Source organism: Syngnathus typhle, linkage group LG14 (assembly GCF_033458585.1).
Source record: "Syngnathus typhle isolate RoL2023-S1 ecotype Sweden linkage group LG14, RoL_Styp_1.0, whole genome shotgun sequence".
Classification (NCBI taxonomy): Eukaryota; Metazoa; Chordata; class Actinopteri; order Syngnathiformes; family Syngnathidae; genus Syngnathus; species Syngnathus typhle.
In genome coordinates, this window is record NC_083751.1 from 12846171 (window position 1) to 12872134 (window position 25964).

At 45.6% G+C, this 25964-nt stretch overlaps 1 protein-coding gene across 2 annotated transcripts; it reads left to right on the forward strand.

The window, feature by feature from the left end:
* Positions 1-19572: 19572 nt before the first annotated feature.
* Positions 19573-25850, forward strand: slc1a7b (solute carrier family 1 member 7b). Of its 2 annotated transcripts, none has more exons than XM_061297839.1 (11): positions 19573-19962; positions 21109-21188; positions 21968-22183; positions 22568-22686; positions 23152-23403; positions 23476-23575; positions 23689-23922; positions 24003-24197; positions 24615-24749; positions 24817-24916; positions 25043-25850. In XM_061297839.1, exons 1-11 carry the CDS (start codon positions 19822-19824, stop codon positions 25295-25297), a joined length of 1827 nt encoding a protein of 608 aa, XP_061153823.1. In that variant the 5' UTR covers positions 19573-19821; the 3' UTR covers positions 25298-25850. The 2 variants fall into 2 exon arrangements, with proteins under 2 accessions (XP_061153823.1, XP_061153822.1); XM_061297838.1 differs by having other exon boundaries at positions 22568-22610; positions 23172-23403.
* The last annotated feature ends 114 nt before the right edge of the window (positions 25851-25964 follow it).

Consider the following 25964-nt stretch of genomic DNA (forward strand, 5'->3'; position numbering starts at 1 on the left):
ACAGTAATGTCTCTGAGACTCTATGAGTGGTGTGAGTTCATCAGAGCAACAGCCTGGGGGAAGAAGCTGTCTCTGTGTCTGCTGGTTTTGGCGTACCGAGCTCTATAACGCCGTCCGGAGGGGAGTAGTTCAAACAGACTGCAACCCGGGTGAGAAGGGTCTGTAGAGATGTTCCTTGCCCGATTCCTGGTCCTGGACAGGTACAAGTCTTGGATAGATGGGAGGTTGATTCCAATGATCTTTTCTGCAGTTCTGATTGTCCGTTGTAGTCTGTGCTTGTCTTGTTTGGAGGCCGATCCAAACCAGACAGTGATGGAGGTGCAGAGGACAGACTGGATGATGGCAGTGTAGAAGGTCTTCAGAAGCTCTCGCGGCAGGTTGAACTTCTTGAGCTGTCTCAGGAAGTACAGCCTCTGCTGGGCCTTCTTCCGGACAGAGTCTATGTGGCCGGTCCATTTCAGGTCCCGAGAGATTGTGGTTCCCAGGAACTTGAAGGTGTCTGTGGAAAGAATAGTATTACTGCGGATAGTGAGGGGTAAAAGTGGTGAAGGGTCTCGCCTGAAATCCACTGTCATCTCCACGGTCTTGAGCGGGTTCAGCTCCAGATGGTTTTGACTGCACCAGTGGACCAGCCGCTCCACCTCCTGTCTGTACGCAGTCTCATCACCGTCCTGGATCAGTCCGATGAGAGTGGTGTCGTCTGCATACTTCAGGAGCTTCACACGAGAGTCACCTGAGGAGAAATCATTGGTGTAGAGGGAGAAGAGCAGTGGGGAGAGGACGCACCCCTGAGGGGCTCCAGTGTTGGTGGTCCGGGTGTCAGATGTGATGCCCCCCAGCCTCACACGCTGTCTCCTGTTGGTCAGGAAGCTGGTGATCCACTGACAGGTGGAGGCAGGCACCGCAAGCTGGATGAGCTTCTGTTGGAGGATGTCAGGGGCGATGGTGTTGAACGCCGAGCTGAAGTCCACGAACAGGATCCTGGCGTACGTTCCTGGGGTGTCCAGGTGGTGCAGGATGTAGTGCAGTCCCATGTTGACCGCATCATCCACTGACCTGTTTGCCCGGTAGTGGTTTCCCATAAGTATCAGATATTGGCCAGATATCCTTACATTTTGGACAACATACAGATATATAATAGACAACAATAATAAACACACAACAAGGTACAGCACACAACAACCATACGACAAGCAATAGACAACCTCAGTATTCTGGTTACTCTGGATTTGATGTAAAGTACATTTGCAATTTATAAATTAACAACTAATATATTAACAACAGGACACAGGTGTTCATGCAATTTATAACCAGCACATTAAATATACATTGATAGGAGTTGATTTTTTAGATTTGCCTTGAAGATGGATATGGATTGCAACATTTTTAGTGTTTCATCAAGCTCATTCCAAATCTGTGGCCCTCTGCACACAATACTAAAGCTTGTAGATTTTAGTTTCCGTTTTTTCCCAATGATTAGATTTCTATTCCTGGTGGTGTGGGTGTGGCTGGGAGTACAGATTGGGATGAGTTGACAGAGTTTGTGGTTTCGTTTATGGACAGTCTGATACATGACGCAAGCATTGTGGAAATAGTTATATTCAACAAGCCTCAGAAGATTGTGTTGGTGAAAGATTGACAGAAACTTTACAGACATTACGCACAAACATAGAACACAGACAAAGGGATTCGAATCCATCTCTCATGTAGCTTCTCACTAACTGCTTCCATGCGGTTTGGTCATTCTGTGTCTTCTTACCTACAAACATGCCCTTTGCACTTCTTGTCTTTGTTTCCCCTAAGAGTGCTTTGCATTGCCCCTTATACTGCAGATTTTTAACTTCAGTGTGCACACAAATTACTTTTCTTACATGGTATACCAAAATTAAACCCCCTGAGGCCTCTTTTTCCACGTTTTCCAATTTCTATCGGCTGCGCACTCCTCCGCTCTGCCAATTGCGGTCTGCTGCAAGCCGTAAATTTTATCAGACTTTGACAGGAGTGTGTGCTATTACAGTGCGCCTCGCCAATCGGAATCGGACCGTGACGACTTGGGTACGACCGCAGCGCACCAGTTCGCCCCGGTAAGTTGCCCGAAGAGTATCTCTCTAAGAGGCTAACGCACCAGCTGTCAGCCGGGGGAATCTCGCAACCCGCACAAACTCCTAATCTGATCAGTGCTCAAATAACGTGGTCTGCGCACATCATTCTTTTCGGCACCCTGGTCCCAGACCCAGCCGGTAATTTTCCCACATTCGTTCACACAGTTACGGATGCCAAGGCTGCGCACTCCTCCGCTTTGCCAATTGCGGTCTGCAGCAAGCCTCCCTTTTTCGTGCGACCTATATATAGAGACAAATGCCCCCACCGGACCTCTCAACGACCACATTGGGTGTGATCTCAACGTCCCAGCACGACCCCGGGAATTGTGCCTCCGGTGGCTTGGTGGTGCCCGTCTCTTGTCGCACACAGTGTTCAATCGTACCTGTGTTTTCGCCTCAATCACACAGCTAAAATTTCCATCCTCCATCGGATCTGTCGCCAAAATAAAGTCCACGTTTTATGGGACTTTCTATTATTCTTCTCTCGTGACAGCCGATCAGCGATGTCCCAGACATCCTGTCCTGTTACACGTGCCCTCTCTCGGAGCATTTTCTTTCTCATTCATCATTCACACCAGACATGTCACTCACACTGTTGTGCACATTCCCCATTAAGTCTTAAGCTTTTTTTTTTTCCCCATTTTTATTTGCCTTTTTTCTTTTTTTCCTTTTTCTATTTTTATTGAACATTTTCATTTTTCTATTGGGGCTACTCCCCCCTTTCAAAATCCACATCTCGTCGACATCCAGCTAGGGGAGACAAATCCCCCCCCCCCCTTTTTGCCAGCCACTGGCACACCAGGCCCGTTAACTGTCCTGCTTAGGAGCCACTCAATCCCCCCCCACACCAGGCACGAGCACATTGCGATACTGTGAGTGGAAGCTTCTCACCTCAAACTCAGCCTGCCGGCCGGACGCTCAATGCTCGCACCCAGGCGGGCGAGGGCTCCCCGAAGGACAAGAGAACTGTTCGTGACGCCAAAATTGTGGGGAATTCTCTTCGATGGTCAGCTGGTCTTCCAAACAAGATGGTGAAAAAGTGGCTGGCTTGGGGAAGGAAAACTTCAGTCACACATGGCTGATTGGGGAAAGATTTTATTCAACCGATGTCAGAGAGAAGTGTCTCGCGCCCTAGCCAAGATGTCGAGTTCCTTTGTCTACTCTCATCCTAAACCTTATACTCTTGCGCTTCCCTCCACGCGGGAGCGCGCACATGGGGCTGTTCGCTGACCTATGACCGCGCTGCCTGCCTCCCTACCTCTGCATGGTGGTATCTTAGCAGTTGTTAATGGAAGCCAGATGTGTCTGGCGCCAACGAGTCTACCTTCCTGGACCAAGCCCCAAACAATCCCACACGAACCTGACCCGAACATGACCCGGTCACACTTAGGCTTACTAGTGAGATAAACATTGCATGATACCAGAATAAAAATACACCACAAGGTCAAAAGTTTTCTCTTCTGTATCCAGTCCACTCAAACTCCTCTTCCCAGATGTTCCTATCAGTATGTGATTTTTTCTTACGAGGCAAAGCCCACATGCTTTCCCCCTCCCTTTTAGGGGCTTTTGTCTCTGTAGTGTCGTGATAATTAGACACTACCCCTTTAAGAGACGGAGGAAGTGAGAGGGCGTTAAACAGAGAGCGGGAGAGTTGTAGTTAAACAGAACGAGCGAGGAGTCAATGCTGTACTACCTGTAACCGTGAATGAAAGTTATTAAAGCTTCAACTTCAAAGATCTAAACTGAGAGGACATCCAGTTTCTACAATGGCGACGAGGATATTGCGCGACTGACGTGAATGGGTCCCCGCGACGGAGTTTCTACCGCTCACAACTGTTTGCCTGCTGGATCGCAGGATGGCCGTTTTGCTGGTGACGGTCTCGTGAGTAAACGGCCGTGTGACGGACGTAGTTTGATGCAGGAATATCTCCGGTACGAAGCTGTTTTACTGTCTGGCCTCGCATCTTAAGAAAGAAGACGCCATCGTCTAGCTAGCGACGCTCGCACTATAGTCGGGAGAGACGTGCCATTGCCTACTGCAGACGAAGGGGCTAGCAACGGCTACACACACGTGGACGTGACTGGACAGTGGTATTCCTGTGGAAAGAAAAAGAAAACGCTGTCGAACAAAACCTATTGTAACAATGGCGGGTGTGGCTGGATTACCCGCATTCCCCCTTTTTGATGTACATGCAGAGCCGGCTTCCCTTTCTCTGAAATGGACGAAGTGGATGAGGAGATTTGAGACATTTCTCACGGCGGCTGCCATAACTGATAAAACAAGAAAAAAGGCTATGCTTCTGTACTACGCTGGGGAACAAGTGCAGGATATCTTTGAGACTTTTCCTGAAAGAGGCCAACCAGGTGATTTCGATAAGGCAGTACAACTACTCACCGAATATTTCAGTCTAAGTCATAATGTAGAACAGGGGTCCCCAAACTTTTTCCTGTGAGGGCCACATAACCTTTCCCTTCTCTGATGGCGGGCCGGTGGCAGTTTGTAACTGTGTGAGAAAAAGTGTGACGATCGTAGGGGAGCTTAAAAAAATTATTGTTTTCCAGAAAGCCACACATAACCAAATAACGGTTATTTAATAACCCTTTCCAGGTTCTTTACAGAAAAAAAGTCAGGAAACAAATAATAACACTATTAATGAAATAAATAATAACTAAACCCTCTCTGAGTTCTTCACAGAAAAAACAGGAAATAAATAACTAAATAACTCTCTCTGGGTTCTTCATAGAAAAAAAACCATGGAACATTAACTTTCTGTTGTGCCATGCACAATCTTAACAGATAAAAGTTCAGCTCAGTTGTCAGAGCAGAACCTCTCTGACACATATGAGCAGTCTCTTAAAGTTCTTGTGTTCCTTCCTTATAATCCTTTTGTAGGTTCCAGTAGGCTTGTAGATACTGCTGTCTTTTTTGTTAAAGTTTGATAGTGCGTCATAGTCTGGAGTAAAATTTGTTGTGGCAATTCTTAGGCGAGATCCGAGGTGTTGGTCCGTTTACCTCGATCTGTGACGGGTAGATGTTGACGTTCATGTGGCTGAACGTCACGTCGCGTACGTCGAGCCAAATTGGCAACTCTTTTAAACGCTCGGCACTGCTTTACTTGGGCGACATTTTAACGGAAGGATTCCAGGGGAAGGTTTGTGGGTGGCTTTAGCGCAAAACTGCATCTGAAAGCTCAGCGCGCAAATTACAAGAATGCTGTCGTCACAGCCCACGCTCTAAATTCGGGACTGATACAAATAGAGCGCGAGTGCGCCATGTCCGTACACGCACTTGTGAGTGTGCACCGAGCTTTCTGACACGGCTTCCGGTAGTAAATGCGCAGGCGAGCGCTTCCCCATCTACTGGGGAAACGCAGTCATTGCAGGCAAAATGAGCAAAAAAAAAAAAAAAGTTTAATAATACAATTTATTCAGGGTTGGCGGGCCGGATTAAACGGTCCCGCGGGCCGTATCCGGCCCGCGGGCCGTAGTTTGGTGACCCCTGATGTAGAATATGAAATCTACGTATTTAGACAATCAAAACAAAACCCAGGTGAAACTGTTGATGCTTTTCACACCAGACTGAGACAGCTATCTCAGAATTGTGAATTCACTAATGTAGACAAGGAAATTAAGTCTCAGATAATACTCTGCTGCACATCATCACGTCTCAGGAGAAGGGCACTGAGAGACCCGGACATGACTCTGAAAGGTCTGTTGGATCTGGCCCGAGCTTTCGAGACATTGGAACTTCAGGCGTCTGGCATTGAAAACAATCAAGATACTGGACATGTTGCAGCCATGCCCAATTCAAGACACAGAGGATGGACCACCTCTGAACACCGTATGGAAAACGTGGACCGTAGAAATCAGCCAGGGATGAAATGTAGGAATTGTGGAGGTGCGTTTCCTCATCAGGGTGGTCAGGCAGCATGTCCAGCGAAAGGTCTACAGTGTCGGACATGTGGAAAATTCAACCACTTCGCCCGCTGCTGTCTCTCCGGCCCTGGCATGAAGGTGAAACACCGTCAACATGGACAGAAAATGGAACCGACACAGAGCGCACAAGAGGTGTCGTGGCCTAACAGGAGCAGACAAATCAAAACTATTGTTGCTGACGGTGCTGACACCGCTCCCATCACTCATCTCGCGGCTGATGACTCGAGCACGGATGATGAGTACATCTTTGTCACTAGAGCTGCGGAGGGGAGAAAACCACCAGTGAGGTCAGTCATGGTAGCTGGTGAATGCATTGATGTTCTTGTTGATTCGGGAGCCTCAGCTAATCTCCTGGATCGAAGAGCCTACGGCGCGTTGAAAACAAAACTCAAACTGGAGCAGTCAAGCAAAAGGATATACCCTTATGGTACAAACGTTCCCCTTTCCCTTCATGGTAAGGTCACCACAACAGTCTCTGCCAATGGGAGAACAGCTCAGGCAGCATTCTACGTTGTTGATGGAGACCACGGCTCGCTGCTGGGCCATGACACTGCAACTAAACTAGGTCTCATACAGGTGCAACCTTACAAGCTCAAAGTTGTTCACAAACCTGGAAAATCAAACTCGGCAGACTACGTGTCACGCCATCCACAAACACTTCACACGCCCCGTATCACAGATGACGTGGACACTGGAATGCATGTCTCCGTCATTGCTACACATGCAGTACTCAAGACTGTGCATCAACCACTGCGAATGTCTGAACTCCCACAGGGGCCTTGGGAGGATGTTGCAGTGGACTTCTGTGGCCCCTTTCCTTCAGATGACTACCTGTTAGTCCTCATGGATGAGTGTTCGAGGTTTCCCTTTGTGGAGATTATGCCATCTACATCGGCATGCAGACTCATCCCTGTCATGGACAAAATCTTTTCGATAGTGGGAATCCCAAAAGTGGTGAAAAGCGATAATGGGCCCCCATTCTCAAGCAAGGCCTTTTCGGACTTTGCAAGATACCTTGGATTCCACCACAGGAAGATAACCCCCTACTGGCCACAGGCCGACACTGCGGTTGAAAGGTTCAACAGGACTCTGACCAAAGCGATCCACACAGCTACGCTGGAAGGCAAGTACAACCGGCCTCCGGCTGAGGTGTTCTATGGTCGGCCCATAAGTATAAAGCTACCGTCCATCTCTCATCCTCCCAGTGATGATGATCTCCGTCGGTCAGATGGATTGAGGAAGGACAAAATGAAGAAGTATGCGGACGAAAGGAGGAATGCATCACACTCTGTGCTCAAGGAGGGTGGTGTTGTCCTGGTACAACAGAGGAAGACGGGAAAACTTGTGACACCCTTCAACCCAAACCCCTACAAAGTCATCACAGTGAAAGGAACGATGGTCACTGCACAGAGACATGACCACAGACTCACAAGACATAGATCGCACTTCAAACTCTTGAAGCACAAACCGGAAGTCCCATTCACAACAGGAGACGGTGATAACTGTGATGACGACAGTGTTAATGGACAAGCAGGTGATCCTGAACACGTTAACCTTGAAACCAGGAGGCGACGCCCTGTGAGGGTAAACAGACGACCGCCTCAAAGACTCATCACTGAGATATAGCAAAGGCTACATAGAGTGATGAGACACTGACAAATTCTCGCCACCGTTATGTTTGTTATCGACACAAGAGTAATGTGTGTTCAGTACTGCTCAGAGATGTTAAGCTTAGTTATTTGTTAAAGTGTTTGTATATCTGATTTTGAATTCATAGTATAATACGGAATCACAATTTTACATGACTGTATTTTGGAAACCACTTTATTTCAATTGTACATTCTGTCAGGGTAAGTAAAGCTGAAACTAAGGAAGGACATTTCATTTAAAAGAAAAGGAGAGATGTAGTGTCGTGATAATTAGACACTACCCCTTTAAGAGACGGAGGAAGTGAGAGGGCGTTAAACAGAGAGCGGGAGAGTTGTAGTTAAACAGAACGAGCGAGGAGTCAATGCTGTACTACCTGTAACTGTGAATGAAAGTTATTAAAGCTTCAACTTCAAAGATCTAAACTGAGAGGACATCCAGTTTCTACAGTCTCACGATTGTGGGTAGGCCAAATCCAAATAAAAAGAGCGGGAGTGCATACAGATATTTAGTGTAGTGAGATTGTCGTAGGCTATCTGTACTGCACTCCTCGCGAGAAAAGACTTAATATTCTATCTCACTTGGGATTTGTTTGCTGTTGCTCTTCTCTTAATAGTTATTCAGTCAGCGAATTAAACCTGACAAAAGCACTTCACAGAACATAGAACATGCAGAAATCTACAACACCCGTGTAGTGTGTCACGCATACTGTCTGTAGGCGTAAAATTCATGAGCACACAGATGTGTCTCAAAATAAATCAATCCACCTCCACTCGGAAGAAAAGGGCTAATTTATTATACAGTAATTCCTCGGTACATTCTGGTTCGCTTATCGCGGTTTCACTACATCGCAGATTTTTTTTACAAATTAATAAAAAAATTAAAAGTCAAAATGAAACTTCTAAATTGAGGAATTATGGCACGAAACTTGCCCACGTGCCAGCAGAAGGCAAGGAGTACCCACACAATTGCAGTGCGTACACTTGTACCTTTTTATAAAAAAAATTGTTATAGTCAAAGTCAAAGTCTGCTTTATTGTCAACATCTTCACATGCCGAGACACACAAAGAGATCGAAATTCCGTTTTCCCTATCCCATGGTGACAAAACATATTACACAATACACATACAAGTAAACAACGCAATATAAAAAACAAGAAGGCACAAACAATAAATAATACAAGTAACAATAAATAATAAATAAATAGATAACACAACGAATAAAAGCCAGTGTGCATACAGACAGTAAAAGTTCAGGACGCTACGCAGAACGGGGAAGCGAGTTCAGGATCCTGACAGCCTGGAGTATGAAGCTGTTTGAGAGTCTGGTGGTGCGGGAGCGCAGGCTTCTGTACATTCCTCATTTATGAGGTCATCACCAGTTACTCTAGCAAGCAGCAACCAGCACACTGTCGGTCCTTTCTTCCCCCCGCGGCTCATGCTGAGTCAGCAGGGTATATTGGCCATTCGGTGACAACGGGCCAACGGTTTTCTCAATCAACCGGACAGTGAGTGACCTAATACATGGAATACAACAACAACCACATAAAATCATCACTGCAGTAAAAATAGCCACAGCAACGAGCGCAGACATGATGAGGCCTTTCCAGCTTCCGAACGTTTTCATCCAATCAGACCAAATATCAGTGCGTACACCTGAATGATCTTTATCTTTTTATCTAGTGTCCTCGGTCCTTCCAACGCCTGGGTCAGTCGGAACGTAATTAATACGGTCAACATTTTATTGGGGGTGATCCATAGGAAAATGCTTTCGAATCCCGAGTACACTTGATTAACGAGTTTATACTTATCTGGCACACCCCGGGGCACTCCCATGTCGTCAATATATGTTGGATTGTTGTCGCTCAACCATGGGGGCAAAACGGCTCGCTTCAAGAGGCCCGCCAGTGGGGACTCCATGTTCCAATTGAGATTCTGTATTTCAATGGGCACAACCATTACAGGCATTATCAAAGACACGAGGGCACAGATACCTGATCCATCCTTCGGCAAACGATCATATAATTTGTTGTCACCACACCACAACCAGATGTCACTGGTCTTCCTCTGCTCCTTCCATCACTGCTAGTTGAATTCTGGCATGTCCTGTTAAAGCTTAAAAACAAGTGAATTTGGAAAAAAAAAAACCTTTGTATATCACAATTACAAATTGAAACCTACTCACCCATTTCTATTTTACCACTCCCCCTTTTGACACATTCACCCAATGTGTCATTACGTATCAAAAGGAACCTGCAAAGCATCCCCTCTCATCACTACACTCATTGTAGCCAGGCCCGCGGAACCTCTAGCTCGTCCACCACACGCTCGGCAACACAAACAAAATCATCGCACTCCTGTCAGTGAGCTTATAACTCTGCTGACAGCGGACATTTGTACACACAAAAACAGACATCAAATATCAAAATAAAAACAGTCATAAAATGAATCCTGGCGCCCGCGGATCATGTCCTGAAAACCATGTCATCAACAAGTTCATCATAAAAACCAAAAGGGCAAGGGTTAACATATTCTTGTAAATTCAATATAAACTTTCCACAAACGCAATCGACAACCTGCAAGAATGAAAACAAGTTACGCAAGCAGCGCGCAATCCGCTCCTTGGCTGGTGGCTGTTGCTGCTGCTGCAAAAAAAAAAATAATTCAGTCACACAGAAAAACAAAGCAGAGCGTGCTCTTGTCGCAAGCTCAAGCGTCAAACATTTGGTCACTGTCCACCTGGTCCGTCACCCCGTCGGGTGAGCTCAAAGTCGTCACACGTCAAATCGTCCACAGCCATTCACAATACACAAACACCACACCACAAGCACAGACTTGAAATTCATACACCATTACAAACAAATTGTCATTCCACAACACACACATAAAATCATACAATATTAAATTCTAAAAAGGAACCGTCCCTACGCAAAATTTTCTCCTCAATTAAAATTTCCCTTTATGTTAAATCCAAAATTATTATCTAATTGTATGGTCTCCTGTCCTCTTATCGATTGCCAATATGCATAATGCTGGAACATGGTTTAACTCCCCATTTAATTTGTTCACATCTCACACTTGGACCATTTGACACTTTGTGTTGAGCTGTAACTTCAATATTTCCACCTTCCCATATTTCTTTCACTGAACAGTTCCATTTTGCTTTCAGTTTAAATTCATCCCTCCAAATAACTACCTCTGGCAAAGAACCAACAATTTATAGAGCACTCCCTTTTACTGTTACCTTGTTCCTTCATTCATCTCCACACAAGCATACCTGACCCTCCTAAAAAAAATAATGATACCAAAAATAATGTTTAAAAACAATATACACAGCTTCCTCCTGCCACTTACGCTATCACCTTGAAGATTATCGTTCTCATTTTTGTTGATGCCAATTCTTAAAATTAAAAAGAAATGCTTACTTTTGATAATGGAATCACGCTATATCACAAATGTTGAAAACCTTCCACGCTCCCCCTTTCTACCTATCAAAACCAATTAGGAATATTTTTGCTGTCATGATCATCATTGTGGCCCTCACACTTATTGTTCCTGTACTTTAAATTGTCAATTTTTGTACGTTTGAAGCCCTTTGAGACTTGCTTGTGGGCTATATAAATAAACTTGACTTGCCTTGACTTTATCATTATTCAACTTCTTCTGCATTCTTCTGCCTCTTTTTTATTTATTCATTTTTTAGCTTAACTACTTCTACGAATTCATCTGATTCACTTCATTCCACTTTTAACACACTCCAAATATTCATGCCAAATATTCTAAATATTTCCGATTTTCGAGAAATTTACAAATTTTAAGCCAATATTTCACCATTCATTCTTCATGGCACATTCAATATTTCTCATTTTCTTCCACATAATTCCTCCAATTAACCTTCTTTCACTTTCCAATTGATCTTCTCTCACTTTCTAGATTAAAATTTCACATTTTCACTTTCAACATTGCGGTAACATTTTGCAAAAAAATTTTTTAACTGTTCATCTTATGCCTACCTATTCCAAAACTTCCCACTTGTGAAAAATTTCAAATTTTCAACTTTAAAATTCACGCCCAATTTTGCAAAATTCTTTTGATATTATCATCCATTTTCTGACCAATTCAACACGTTCCAAATTTAAACATAATCTTGTAGCATTCCCCGAATTTGTATTCAGCCTTTTCGCCTTCGCACACAATTTCTCCAGAAATTATAAATTCTAGTTATTATTGTTACCGTTTTTTCCCGTGTATAATGCCCCCCCATGTATAATACGCACCCTACAAATGGCATGTTGATGCTGGAAAAAAAGCCTGTACCCATGTATAATACGCACCCAATTTTTTTTTTTTTTTTTTAAGTCCCAATGATCGTCACACATGCAGGGAGGCAATGGGTCCCATTTTTATAGTCTTTGGTATGGTCTTAAATAGGCTGGATGTATTTTTTTTGTTGGCGTTGATTTCTCTGACTGCCCGTAAAGGCACCACCGCGATCAGATGAAAAGAGAGGGAAGTGGCGTGCGGACATGTGAAAAAGGCGGCTCTGTATGGGAGAGACGTTGAAGAGGAATAAAAACACCCTTGGAAACCAAAACTTGCCCCTCGTCGTGACTCGGAGCCGCAACAAATGTTTTGGGTTTGTGTAGGGTACATTGTGACAGCAAACGAGCAGGTGATCGAGCAAGCGTCTGATACGAGAGCATTGCGGTCGTATGGAGCGTGTTTGAAGTGAACAGCAGAGACGAAAGGAACAAGGCAAAGTGTTGTGAAATAAAATATTACCTGTAATACGCATTTTGTTATTTGCTGATTGAAACTGCTAATTAAACTGTGAATTGAAACTAATAGGAAGAAGACAACTCTCGCTCTTTATATAGCTGACGTGTCTTGCGCATCGGATCCATAGTGCGCATGCGCAGTCATACTGCCTCCGTATGACGTCCGGTCCGCGATGGAGATTAAAAAACAAACAATATTTGACAATAACACACCATCAAGGAGTGCACCATCGCATCAAACAATGTGTCGTCAATTATGAATTTTACTGACTAAGTGTGTTGGGCAGGATGGCTGAATGCGAGTTTTATTTCAAGGGAGATTTGTCATGTCTCGTCCCCAGTTTTGCTATGTGTCTAGGTTGCCATAGTTTCTGTTCGCGTCGCCCCTCTCTTCCTGTGTCACCTCAATCAATGTAACGTGTTTTGTATTTAAGTCCTGTCTGCCCCTCGCTCACCGTCGGATGATGTCATGATGTCTGTTTGGTTTCTGTTCCTGTCTTTGGTAATGTCACCCTGTCTTTTTGTTCCACGTCTTTGTTGGTCAGTCCTGTTGTTGGTTTTGTTGTACCTTGACTTTTTAAAAAAATAAATAAAAAAATAAAAATATATAAATAAATAAATAAATAAATAAATAAATAGATAAATAAATAAATAAATAAATAAATAAATAAATAAATAAATAAATAAATAAATAAATAAATAAATAAAAATTGTACCCATGTATAATGCGCACCCCAGATTTTAGGACAATAAATTAGTTAAATTTTGCGCATTATACACGGAAGAAAACGGTAATCCTCCGTGACCCTCGTAAAGACAAGCCGCACCAGTAATGGATGGATGGATGGATTGTTAATCCTAACCCTAAATGCCTATCAGAAAATAAATAAATCAATTGTCGCAAGGGTCATGTCACTGTAAAAATTTGGATAATTATTAACCCCCATCAATTGAGCAATTATCTCCTCACTATTTACAAATTAGCCCCCCTCTCTTGTCTCACTCCCTCTTTCTATCTGTCTTGGGCCAAATGTGTAGCCTCCTGCCATAAATCACTGCTGCCACGGCCCAACTGTTTTCCTAAGACCCACAAGTACACCCCTCTCTCGCCTATTTGCACACTGTTAAACATTAGTGCCAGTGATGTTTCAGTTTCAATCATGAACGTTCGCTGTTGGTCGTGCACCCTTTGCTCATCAACATTGTATCTCCCCTCATCTTGCCTCAGTTCTCCTCAACATTGACCTCTCCCGGGGGGACCCAGCCCCACCTTTGCGGACTCCTCGGCACAGCACCCTGGACGTGGGTCAGCGTATCAACGTTGACGTCACAATCTGGCCAGGCCCGCGCGTCCCGCTGGCCCCCACCCTCGCCGGTATAGCGCCATTCTACGCCTTGGAGCCGAACGGGCCCCCTCCTTTCTTGAACATTCTCTGTACAGAGATTACGCACATACACAGAACATACAGACAAAGGGATTCGAATCCATCTCTCATGTAGCTCACGATTTGTGCTTCCACGTCAGCATACATTCCTCTCAATCTCACTTCATTCATTCCTCTCATCACACACACACTCCCCCCAATTTGGTTGCACATTTTGGATATTTTAGCGGTCTGGTCTCTCACAGGAGGAACAGTTACCACCGGATACTTTTTGAGGAGGCCTCACTTCTCCTCGGGGATCTCACAAGCACCCCAGCTATTTGAATGCGATCGTCACCGCACCCTTGTCCGCCACGACGAAGCACTAGGTCCCTGACCTATCCTTAGTACGCGAAAGTCCCTGACTTTACCGTACACGATACACACATAAGTTCCAAACGTATTCACCGTATATGTAACTTAATACACACGTAAGTTCCAATCTTATTCACCGTATATGTAACTTAACTTCTTGCACACCTTATTTGATCTGAACGACAGTCTCCTCTTAAATTTCCTCTTTCAATTTGCAGAATTTCGACATATAGTAACAGGTATCCTGCTTACCTTATCATTGATGAGCTCAGGGTTTAGGAGACGTCGTACCAGCTCAACGTTGTGCGCTTATTCCTTATTCAAACGGTACGCCGACCGGGAGACAGCTGTCCCAGACTAACTGTCCGATGACTTGGACACAGACCACGAGTTAGTCAATTACCCTTCTCTTGACATCACGTACGGGGTCACCAAGAAACTGTTAGGATACGGATTTTATCTATTGATCTGACTCCAAACTATGATCAACACTTAAGCAAGCTAATACAGGCGCCTGGGTCTCGGGTCCTTAACACAAAAACTCATGTGCCTTCGTGACCATCAAAGACAACACATTCTTCCGGGTTGCCCAGTTTTAAAGAAACACAATATGAATATTCAAGCATGCAAAATATTGTGTGGTGATTGGTTGATGGTCATCTCCTCCTCGTTTGGGTTTTCCCCTGCTCAGCACAGGTGTCTGGACCACAAAGACGAGTTGTTTTTCGCGTTCCCTTTCTGGACATCCTGTTCCTCAATACTTTGAAGAAAACCAATTAGTGTAGCCTGCACATTCCTTTCCACTTATTAATCACCACACAAGGACACTACTGAAAATTATGTTGATATTATTATAAATCTAGCGCTGCCTTAACAAAATATGTTTGCAAACTGCCGAAAGCACATTTCCCTTTACAATAAAGCTGACTTTGACTTTGACTTATAGAAAAATGGTTATTACCGTTTCTTTCCGTGTATAATGCGCAAAATTTAGCTAATTTATTGTCCTAAAATCTGGGGTGCGCATTATACATGGGTACAAAAAAAAAAAAAATTCTCAAATTTTTTTTTTTTTTTTTTAAATCCGGATATCATGCGGAGGCCGCCATTACAGATGTGCTTTCTTCTCTGCTGTTCACTTCAAACACACTCCATACGAACACAATGCTCTCGTATCAGACGCTTGCGAGATCACCTGCTCGTTTGCTGTCACAATGTACCCTACACAAATCCGAAACATTTCTTCGCTATTGAGTATGCTAGCGCATGCGCAGTGATACTGACCGGCAGAACATCCGGTTGTTCCCAAAGATGATCCTTTTTCTGAAATAATTTTACGTTCGCGGACTTAAGTAGGAGTCAAAATCTGGGTGCGTATTATACATGGGTACAAGCTTTTTTCCAGCATCAACATGCCATTTTTAGGGTGCGTATTATACATGGGGGCGCATTATACACGGAAAAGAACGGTATAAGAGAGCTCTAAAAACATATTTACAGTATGTACACTTGTACCTTGTTATATAAAAAATGATAATAATAAAAGTTCTAAAAACATATTTACAGTATGTGTTAAGAATTCTCCATGTTCTTTATGTTATTCAGCCGTGCTTTGATTTGAGGTAGGGTGTAGTGATGTGCATTCCAGTTCTTATAGGTGAAGTGAATCTTTAGAATCAGTTCACTCAAAAGACTCGTTCAAACGAAGCGTTCAATGCAATGAATCCCCCCCCACACACACACACACACACACACACACTCACACACAGACACACTCACACACACACTGTTACGTTTTTTTTGTTTTTGTTTTTTACATCCAGTGGAAACAACCCATACACATCAAACAATACAACTATTCACTGACTCGTTCATGAACGGGAAATTACGTCACTGACTCCCAACGTCCCTCCTCCATCTATCGCTCGCTGGCGCTGCTGATTGGTCGTTCGCGAAGATTCACGAGTGAGTGACAGACAGCATTGCCGCTATGCCATTGCCAGCCAACACACTTTATGCCGACATTGATTTTAGTTTTGGTTTTGTTGGCTTGTAGTTGATGGTGTTATTATATATCGAATGTGTTTGTATTTGAATAAAAGGTTGAAAAAAAACGTTATGCCGACATTTGTTAATTTTGGGGATACCAACTCATATAACAACATAAAACCAGCTCAGTGGCATAGTGGCAGAGTGTCCGCCCTGAGACTGGAAGGTTGTGGGTTCAAACCCCAGCCGGGTCATACCAAAGACTATGAAAATGGGACCCATTGCCTCCCTGCTTGGCACTCAGCTATAAGGGTTGGAATTGGGGGGTTAGATCACCAAATGATTCCCGAGGGCGGCACCGCTGCTGCTCACTGTTCCCCTCTCCCCCAGGGGATGGATTAAAATCACACGGGGATGGGTTAAATGCAGAGGACAAATTTCACCACACACAGATGTGTGTGTGACGATCATGGGACTTCGTTCCCTCACTGATCCGTTCTCGCGGTGAACTGGAAATGCGAAGCACTCAGTGAGTGATTCACTCACCGAGTGATTCGTTCACTCACAGATTCGTTCGTTCGTGAACGGGACGTTACGTCACTGACTCGTAAAGTCCCTCCTCCATCTAACGCTCGCTGGCACTGCTGATTGGTCTGCACGAGTGAGTGACAGACAGCATTGCTGCTAAAACCATTTACAGCCGACACACGTTATGCCGACATTGATGTTTTAATTTTGTATTTGTTGGCTTGTAGTTGATGGTGTTATTATACCGAATGTGTTTGTGTTTTAATAAAAAGCTGAAAAAAAAAACGTTATGCCGGCATTTGTTATTTTGGGGAGCACCAACTCATATAACAACGTAAAACACATACATATTGTCATATAAAGCTGTTAACCAAATGTGTGATTTTTATGTTTTAATAGGCGAGTATAAAAACGAGGAATAAAAAACTAGATAAGCTTTAACATAAATGTTTATTAAAAAAAAAATAATAATAATAAATTCACGACTCGTTCGTGAATGGGAAATTACGTCACTGACTCGTAAAGTCCCTCCTCCATCTAACGCTCGCTGGCGCTGCTGATTGGTCTTCACGAGTGAGTGAGTGAGTGAGTGAGTGAGTGAGTGAGTGAGTGAGTCAGTCAGTCAGTCAGTCAGTCAGTCAGTCAGTGAGTGAGTGAGTGAGTGAGTGAGTGAGTGAGTGAGTGAGTGAGTGAGTGAGTGAGTGAGTCAGTGAGTCAGTGAGTCAGTGAGTCAGTGAGTCAGTGAGTCAGTGAGTCAGTGAGTGACAGCATTGCTGCTATGCTATTTCTAGCCGACACACGTTATGCCGATATTGATATTTTAATTTTGTATTTGTTGGCTAGTAGTTGATGGTGTTATTATACCGAATGTGTTTATGTTTGTGATTGAATAAAAGGTTGGAAAAAAAAAAAACGTTATGCCGATGTGGTGAATTCTCTTCGATGGTCAGCTGGTCTTCCAAACAAAATGGTGAAAAAAATGCTGGCTTGGGGAAGGAAAACGTCAGTCACACATGGCTGATTGGGGAAAGATTTTATTCAACCGATGTCAGAGAGAAGTGTCTCGCGCCCTAGCCAAGATGTCGAGTCCTTTTGTCTACTCTCGCCCTAAAACTTATACTCTTGCGCTTCACTTTACGCGGGAGCGCGCACATGGGGCTGTTGGCTGACCTATGACCCCGCAGTCCGCCTCCCTAACTCTACACGGTGCGTATCTTAGCAGTTGTTAATGGAAACCAGATGTGTCTGGCCCCAATGAGTCTACCTTCCTGGACCAAGCCCCAAACAATCCCACACGAACCTAACCCGAACATGACCCGGTCACACTTAGGCTTACTAGTGAGATAAACATTGCATGATACCAGAATAAAAATTCACAACACCGACATTTGTTAATTTTGGGGACACCAACTCATATAACAACGTAAAACACATCCATATTGTCATATAAAGCAGTTAACCAAATGTCTGATTTTTATGTTTTGCATGGCGAATATAAAAACAAGGAATAAAACACCAGACAAGTTATAACGTAAATGTTTATAATAATTATAATAATAATAAGATTAATAATAATAATAATAGTAATAATAAAAGTCATCTCGCGAGGTTTGACCTCCGAATTTTGTTCGACAACCGAAGCAAAAAAATCTCGAATTTTTTATTCGAATTCCGATTTGTTCGAGAACCGCTACGTTCGAAAACCGAGGTTTGACTGTACTGTATATGCATATATACAGATTACGGTATATACATAAATACAGTAATCTGTATATACATACTACATACGTAATCCCTCGCTACATCGCGGTTCGTTTATCGCGATTTCACTACATCGCAGATTTTCTTTTCCAAATTAAAAAGAAAATTTAATTCAAAATAAAACTTCTAAATTGATGAATTATGGCACGAAAGTTGCCCACACCAGCAGAAGGCAGGGAGTGCCCACACAATTGCAAGTGCGTGCACCTTTTTATAAAAAAATTGTTATAATAATAATAATTATTATAACAATTTATTTATATATATATGTATATATATGTGTATATATATATATATGTATATAATGTACACATTTTCACGTTGCCTTTCTGTACAGCCTTTGTGTGTATTTGTTATTGCTTCTTTGCCCTCAGCACGTCAATGGGATTTTACGTTGACTTTAGCATTAGCACTGGCGATCGTTCTAAAATGAAGTATGTCTTGTGAATAACAATCACAATGTGTGTAAATATTTTTGACGTGTGTTTAGCTTTCTTGTAAACTCCAATTATTTTATAACTCCAGCGCGGCACATGCTCAGGGACAGCAGAATCACCTGCATGTCACCGTTTTTTTCTTGTAAACTCCAGCGTGGCGCATGCTCAAGGACAGCAGAGCCACCTGCATGTCACGCGCTTGCCGCACAGGCTCACTATATGGGAAAGTAACGCACCATTTGAAAAAAATAATCGTTTTCTTTCGTCGATAAAGTGTTCATCAGCGTGAAAAGACCAAATTTACAAGACATTGAATGAAATTTCTATTGATTGTCCGGCCCTACCGGCCGTTATTGGATACATCGTTTCAGCAATTGAGTCCTCATGTTGGGAATGAGCCAACGGTTCGGATCATCATGCGCTCATTCCCCATTTCCCAATCACCACACTGTGCAAGCTTTTGAATGACGAGCCTGGGAGAGTCACAATGAGGCGGGGAGTGGCGCTTCGTCTGCCAACATTTTTTTATGTCCACACTGTTAATCCGTGTTCAGACCGTTGACTACATGTAACAGGATTGGACATGCTAACTGTGGCCACCAGCTGTTAACGGATTGCACTGGGCGGGGCAGGCGGCGATTGGTTGCGCGGGCTTAGTATCCGGCCCCGAAAGCGCCGGTTTAGCGCAGAGTGCCACAGCAGCCCGAGAGGATGAGCGGGATGCCGAGACGGGACGGAGAGCTGTAGAAGTGCCGCGCACCAGCAGGAAGTTACTTTTTTTCACTTCCTGTTTGCATCTGGGGACCGCGTTGCTCGCGACTTGGCGCCCGTATGGCGTGCTGAGGGAGGCGTTGGTGGCGTAGGCGGCGGTGCAGGCGGGCCGCCAGCCTGGTCAGCAGGTGACCATGGCGGTGGCGCTGGAGGCCGTTTGGCTGAGGGTAAAGAATGTCTGCAAACAAAATGGCCTCCTCATCATGTCTGTGCTGGCCGTTGTCATCGGTTGCCTCCTGGGATTCTTCCTCAGGACTAAGCGGCTCTCCGAGCAGGTCAGCTCTGCCTCATTCCTCAATGCAAACATAGGAAATGCTTGACTGATGTCAAAACTGTTAACTTAATGACTGTTTCCGATTGATTGATTTGAAATTCGAGTTCAACGTAGGTTTAGATGACAAAACTTTGTTCCAGCACCTCCTAAGAATGAAATGGCGGAATCAAAAAATTGCATCCACCACCTCCTAAGAAAGAAATGGCGGAATCAAAACATTGCATCCGCCACCTCCTAAGAAAGAAATGGCAATCAAAACATTGCATTGAAATTACAATTTCAAATTGATTAATTGAAATTTAAAACTAATAATAAAATGTACCTTTACATTCCAGCATCTCTTAATGGGGGATTGGCACCTTTATCCTCATGCTCACCAAAATGGGTGCGCGTGGTAATATTTACCTTGAACACCAATGACAAGGTTCCATTGCGTGTTGTGTCGGGAGGTCATGCCGTTGGGTCGGCCATGTTGGTTGTTTACATCTGCTGATTGGACAGAGCCGCAAGGAACAAACCTTTCAAAAGAAGACCTGCGCGTGCCGGAGTGTATCCGTGTGGGCTCCATAAATAAAGTTGAGCTTAGTTGAATCATGTGTGTGCGTGGTTTTGCACCACTGTGTACATAAGTGTATCGGTAAAATGTGTGTGTGTTTTTGCTGGCTGCTGATCCCGCTGTCACACAGGAAAACTAAGCCGCGGGCGCTTAATAGCTGCCAGAAAAGCTCTTTATCTGCCATCCATTAGGCCTCCTCCTCCCCTTCCGCCAGCTAACGCATGTCGGCTGACTTTCTTGACGACGACCACCATTTCATTGGTTAGCGCTGTTAGCACCGGTGCCGCACTGTTTACGTGGCCTCCCCCAACAACCGTCATGCTGACCAAAAAACCAACTGCTCAGCGGCCAATGTCGGAAATACAATACTAAACCATAAGACAAAAGCACGACACTGCCCCCAGTGGCCAATATGCGCTCAACGGAAGGATCGGCCAACAAATTGAAATCATGTTGCATTAACTGCTGATTTACGTCCCACTACTTTTTTGGGGTGGTGGGACTCAAAACATTGCCGACTGTGAAGCTCGTTGGGAAAGCCAAGCGCAGGAAGTAGTGAAAGCGCCTTTCTGTGCTCTCTCGCCCACACAGGAAGTGAAATATTTCCAGTTTCCCGGTGAGCTACTGATGAGGATGCTGAAGATGTTGATTCTGCCTCTGGTCGTGTCCAGGTGCTCGCATCACACTATTACTCTGTGTGTGTGTGTGTGTGTGTGTTTGTGTGCGTGTGTGTGTGTTTCTGTGCGTGCGTGCGTGTGTGTGTGCGTGTGCGTGTGTGTGTGCGTGTGGTTGTGCATGTGCGTGCGTGTGTGTGCGTGCATGCGTGCGTGTGTGCGGAGCAGGATTAAAGAGTGATCCTCACATTTGTAGCACACGCCACTAAGCCAACATGAAGGCAAAATGTTGACTGCACGAAACCAACTTGACTTTGCCTACATGGAACACAGATGAAGGCAGCATGAAATACATTTGAGGCTTTCATGCTGTTTTGTGGGGCGACTTGTTGGCGCACTGGTTAACACATCCACAGTTCAGAGGTTGCCAGTTCAATTCAGGCTCCAGTCCTCCAAGTGTAGTGTTTGCATGTTCTCCCTGTGCTTCCTCCCACATCCCAAAAATAGGCATGGTAGGACGATTGAACACACAAAATTGCCCGTAGGTGTGAGTGTGAACGACTGTTTGACTGTGTGCCCTGCAATTGGCTGGCAACCAGTTCAGGGTGTCCCCCCCCGCCTACTGCCCCAAGTCAACTGGGATAGGCCCCAGCACGCCTGCAACCCGCCTTCATGCTGCTTTTATGTTGGCATCACGTCTGCCTCATCAGGCTTTCATTTCACTCCATGTTGACGTCACGTGCACATGGCATTGTGACCTTGCATGACCTTCATGTTGGCACCACGCACCCGAACGTGCTGCTTCCATAATGACTTCTCGCCTGTTCCCCGTGCAGTTTGATGTCGGGCCTGGCGGCGCTGGACGCCAAGTGCTCCAGTCGGCTAGGCCTGATCACCGTGTCCTACTACCTGTGGACCACCTTCGTGGCCGTTATCGTGGGCATCGTCATGGTATCCGTCATCCACCCGGGCGGCGCCGCCCAGAAGGAGGACTCAGAGGACAGCAGCAAGCCCATCATGAGCTCGGCCGACGCTCTGCTTGACCTCATCCGGTGAGACGAAAGCATGCCCCATTCTCAGCCAGTCCACTCATCCTGACAGTATCAAGAGGACACCCGTCTTAGAAAAACGCTGGACCATATGATCTTTTTGGGGAGGGTAGAATCCTTTGCTCTAAACTGATTCAAGTATTACCTTGAGGACAGGATAAAATGAGTGATTGTGTCTCTGACCAAATGGCTATGACCTTTGGCGTTCCCCAGGGGTCAAACCTGGGAACCCTAATAATAATAATGATAATTAATAATAATAACAATACATTGGCTTTATAATGTACTTAATGATTCAGGTAACAAGTCTTTTCATGGTTTTGCCCCAACATACATCTGCCAGTGCTCTCAAAGAGGGCTTTTTAACGGATAGCATTCATCCCGCAGGAACATGTTCCCGGCCAATCTGGTGCAGGCTACCTTTCAACAGGTGAAGCAAAGAGACATCTTGTCATTCATGTGCTCTACAATCATGTCTGCCATCTCATCCACCATCCAAAATCTGTTTTTACCCTCATTCCATCTTGTCCTTCATCTTGGTCACAATCATCTTGTTGGTCGTGTGGTCCATATTGGCCACCATCCCCTAACCTAAGCTGCTCAACCATAATGTGCAGTGTAAGACTGTGTTTTTTCCATCGTCATCCGAACGATACCAAGCACGAACATTGTCTTGATATTCAGAGGCTATTTCTTGCCATGATGATGAAGTCTGATTGACATCAAATATACATCGTGAGGTTTCTATGCAAAATATCGCTTCCATGCGGCGCATTTTGGAATTGGTCTCCATCCTCATATTCCACTGCATTTGGGGAACAAGATGGCACCCCCTCCTGTCAATGTTCAGACTTTGCTGTCCATGGTTTTGCGTTGTCCATGTTGCTGTTCATGTGCGCCATCTTGTCCACCATCCTGTCCTCCGTGGCAGTCTCCACGGTGTCCTGGATCTACACCATGTTGCACTGAAGGCTTCTGTGTTTTTTGTCAGTATCGAACCAGCAGCCAGTACACGGTGCAGACCAAGCCCACATTGGCCCAGACACCGTCCCAGTTGGTCACGAGGCGACCGCTGATCTACGGCATCCAGGACGACAACGGAAGTGACGTCCAGAACTTCTCACTGGACCTGACGCCGCCCCCCGACGTGCTGGTCAAAACCAAGGAGGGGACCAGTGACGGGATGAATGTCCTGGGCATCGTCATCTTCTCTGCCACCATGGGTAAGCTTTAGGTGCTTTGGGAGATGGGCTCAGCAAAGCGGCCATGTCAAGTGCGATGCGGTGATGTTGCAGGCATCATGTTGGGCAGGATGGGGCCAAACGGCAGCGCCTTGGTCAACTTCTGCCAGAGTTTGAATGAGGCTGTGCTCAAAATAGTCGCCATCGTTATTTGGTAAGCACAAAGTCGAGTCAGAATGTTTTATGGCTCAGTGCAGCGGTGAGAGTGGTCAGAAGAACGGGGTTGACGGAAGCGTTGGGTCCCCGTCGTCTCTCCTCATGCGGCAGGTACTTCCCGTTCGGGATCGTGTTCCTGGTGGCGGGCAAGATCCTGGAGATGAGCGACCCCTCGGCCATGGGGAAGAAGTTGGGCTTCTACGCGGTCACGGTGGTCTTCGGCCTGGTGCTGCACGGCCTCTTCATTCTGCCCGCCATGTACTTCTTCATCACCAAGAAGAGTCCCATCGTCTACATTCGTGGAATCCTGCAGGCGCTCCTCATAGCCCTGGCCACCTCATCCAGGTAACCATTGGAACCTGGCCTGCTCGTGGTGCTGGGCCGTACGGGCGGCACTCCCACTTGTGATTGTGTTGTGCGTGTAGCTCGGCCACGCTGCCTATCACCTTCAAGTGCCTCCTGGAGAACAACCACATCGATCGGCGCATCATCCGCTTCGTTCTGCCCGTGGGCGCCACCATCAACATGGACGGCACAGCACTCTACGAGGCCGTCGCCGCCATCTTTATTGCGCAGGTTAACAACTATGAGCTGGACTTTGGGCAGATCATCACCATCAGGTCAGTGGGCGCCTCACAGCAGTCCATCCGACATTGCTTCCTGGAACCTCACTTCTTCCTTCCCTCGCGTTCCCTCGTGTCGCTCCCAGCTTTCGGCTTCACGTGCTCTATCACCTGTTGTGGATCCCGTTGTCCTCACTTGCTATGTGGATCTTTCTTGACTTGCTGCCTCCTGACATTTGGCTTCCCCAAGTCCTCATACCCTCTGTATGTTTCCCTCCCTTCCTTGCTCTATAGTCAACGGAATTGAGTGTGTTGTGGCTAGGGTTAAAGTAACCATGATACAAGGTAAGCAGAGCTGCACTGAGACTTTTCTAGGATCAGTTTGAAATGATGGTCATCTTGTACTTGTAGTTTGCAGGTGAGCTCAAGAATCTTTCCGCGCTTCATGTCCTTCTTTCCTGCCTTCTTTTCCAGCATCACAGCCACAGCCGCCAGCATCGGCGCGGCAGGCATCCCCCAAGCGGGCCTGGTCACCATGGTGATCGTGCTCACCTCCGTTGGCCTGCCAACCGACGACATCAGCCTCATCATCGCCGTCGATTGGGCGCTGTAAGTTGCAGGGAATGCTGGCAACGCCTTTGCGATGTACGTCACCTTTTGGCATCTTGCCGCACAGAGATAGATTCCGCACCATGGTCAACGTCATGGGTGACGCCCTCGCCACCGGAATCATGGCCCACATCTGCAGGAAGGACTTTATCAAGGAAGGAGACGGGGTGAGCAATCGCTTCCTCGTTCAGCTTCCTGTGCCCTCATTCTCATTCCCTTGTGTCTGTCCCGCTGTCTTACTTTCTAATTTCACTTCTTTGGTCCTCCCACCCGACTCCCCTGGTGGCCTTCAGGTGCCGCTCATGTGCGAGAGCCACACCGGCGCCGGCGTGGTGGCTCCACTCATGAACTGCCACAACACCAACAGCAACTACCGGCTGCCGTCCAAGCACACACCGGTACAGCCCGAGGTGGCGCGCCTCATGCAGCTGGAGGAGGGCTTGCGGGCCCCGCCCGACAGAAGAAAGCCGCGCGCCCCCCCGCAACATCCCAGGAAGAACAAGGACCATTGTGCAGTGGACATGAATGGCTTGGAGACTAAAGTGTGAAGAGCGCCACTCGAGGGACGGCGTCTGCCTCTGTCTTTATTCTTGTTACCGCCGAAGGAGGTCCAACAGAACGCTCGATGTTCTTTGGGTGGACCGTAACTAGAACTAAAACCGGAACCATAACTGGTCCCGGATGGACCTTATGAATCCGTGAGAGACAACGTCATGTTTGATTCTGCCTTAAGACTCCTGGAGCTGTGACTAAGTCGCCAGTCCCGCGCACTTTTGATCTTCTCAACCAAATGGTTATTGCTCTTGGAAGTGAAAAAAAAAACAAGCTTAAAAAAAAGTTACATCGCTAATTTGATGGAGTCATGCCACATTCCGAAGATGAAAACCTTTCGCAACTACCCAATCAAAGTCCTTTGTCAATCCTTCCATGTTCGCGCATCAGGCTTCTTTCAATGGAAAAAACGCCTAACAACTAAAACCTAACCATTGCGCATCAACCAAAATATGGGCAAAAAGGAGAACACCGTAAAATGACTTTTTGGTCATTCTCATCATCATAAAAGCACATTTTGGAATCTTTTAAAAATTGACATATGCGTAATGACTTGTGATGGTGATCATGTTTCTATTTTTGACATGTGGTCAAGGTCCCGATATGACAGCAATCGTGCGGAGCTGCTCTCGGCCCCAGCTCAAGTTGAGATGCTCACATGCA

What these genes read in the sequence shown, in the direction of transcription:
- slc1a7b (XM_061297839.1), top strand. Translation starts at nt 19,822, where the DNA reads ATGGCGGTGGCGCTGGAGGCCGTTTGGCTGAGGGTAAAGAATGTCTGC. An exon ending in CTAAGCGGCTCTCCGAGCAG is followed by an intron (nt 19,963 to 21,108) that starts GTCAGCTCTGCC and finishes TCGCCCACACAG; the next exon opens with GAAGTGAAATATTTCCAGTT. An exon ending in GCTCTGCTTGACCTCATCCG is followed by an intron (nt 22,184 to 22,567) that starts GTGAGACGAAAG and finishes TTCATCCCGCAG; the next exon opens with GAACATGTTCCCGGCCAATC.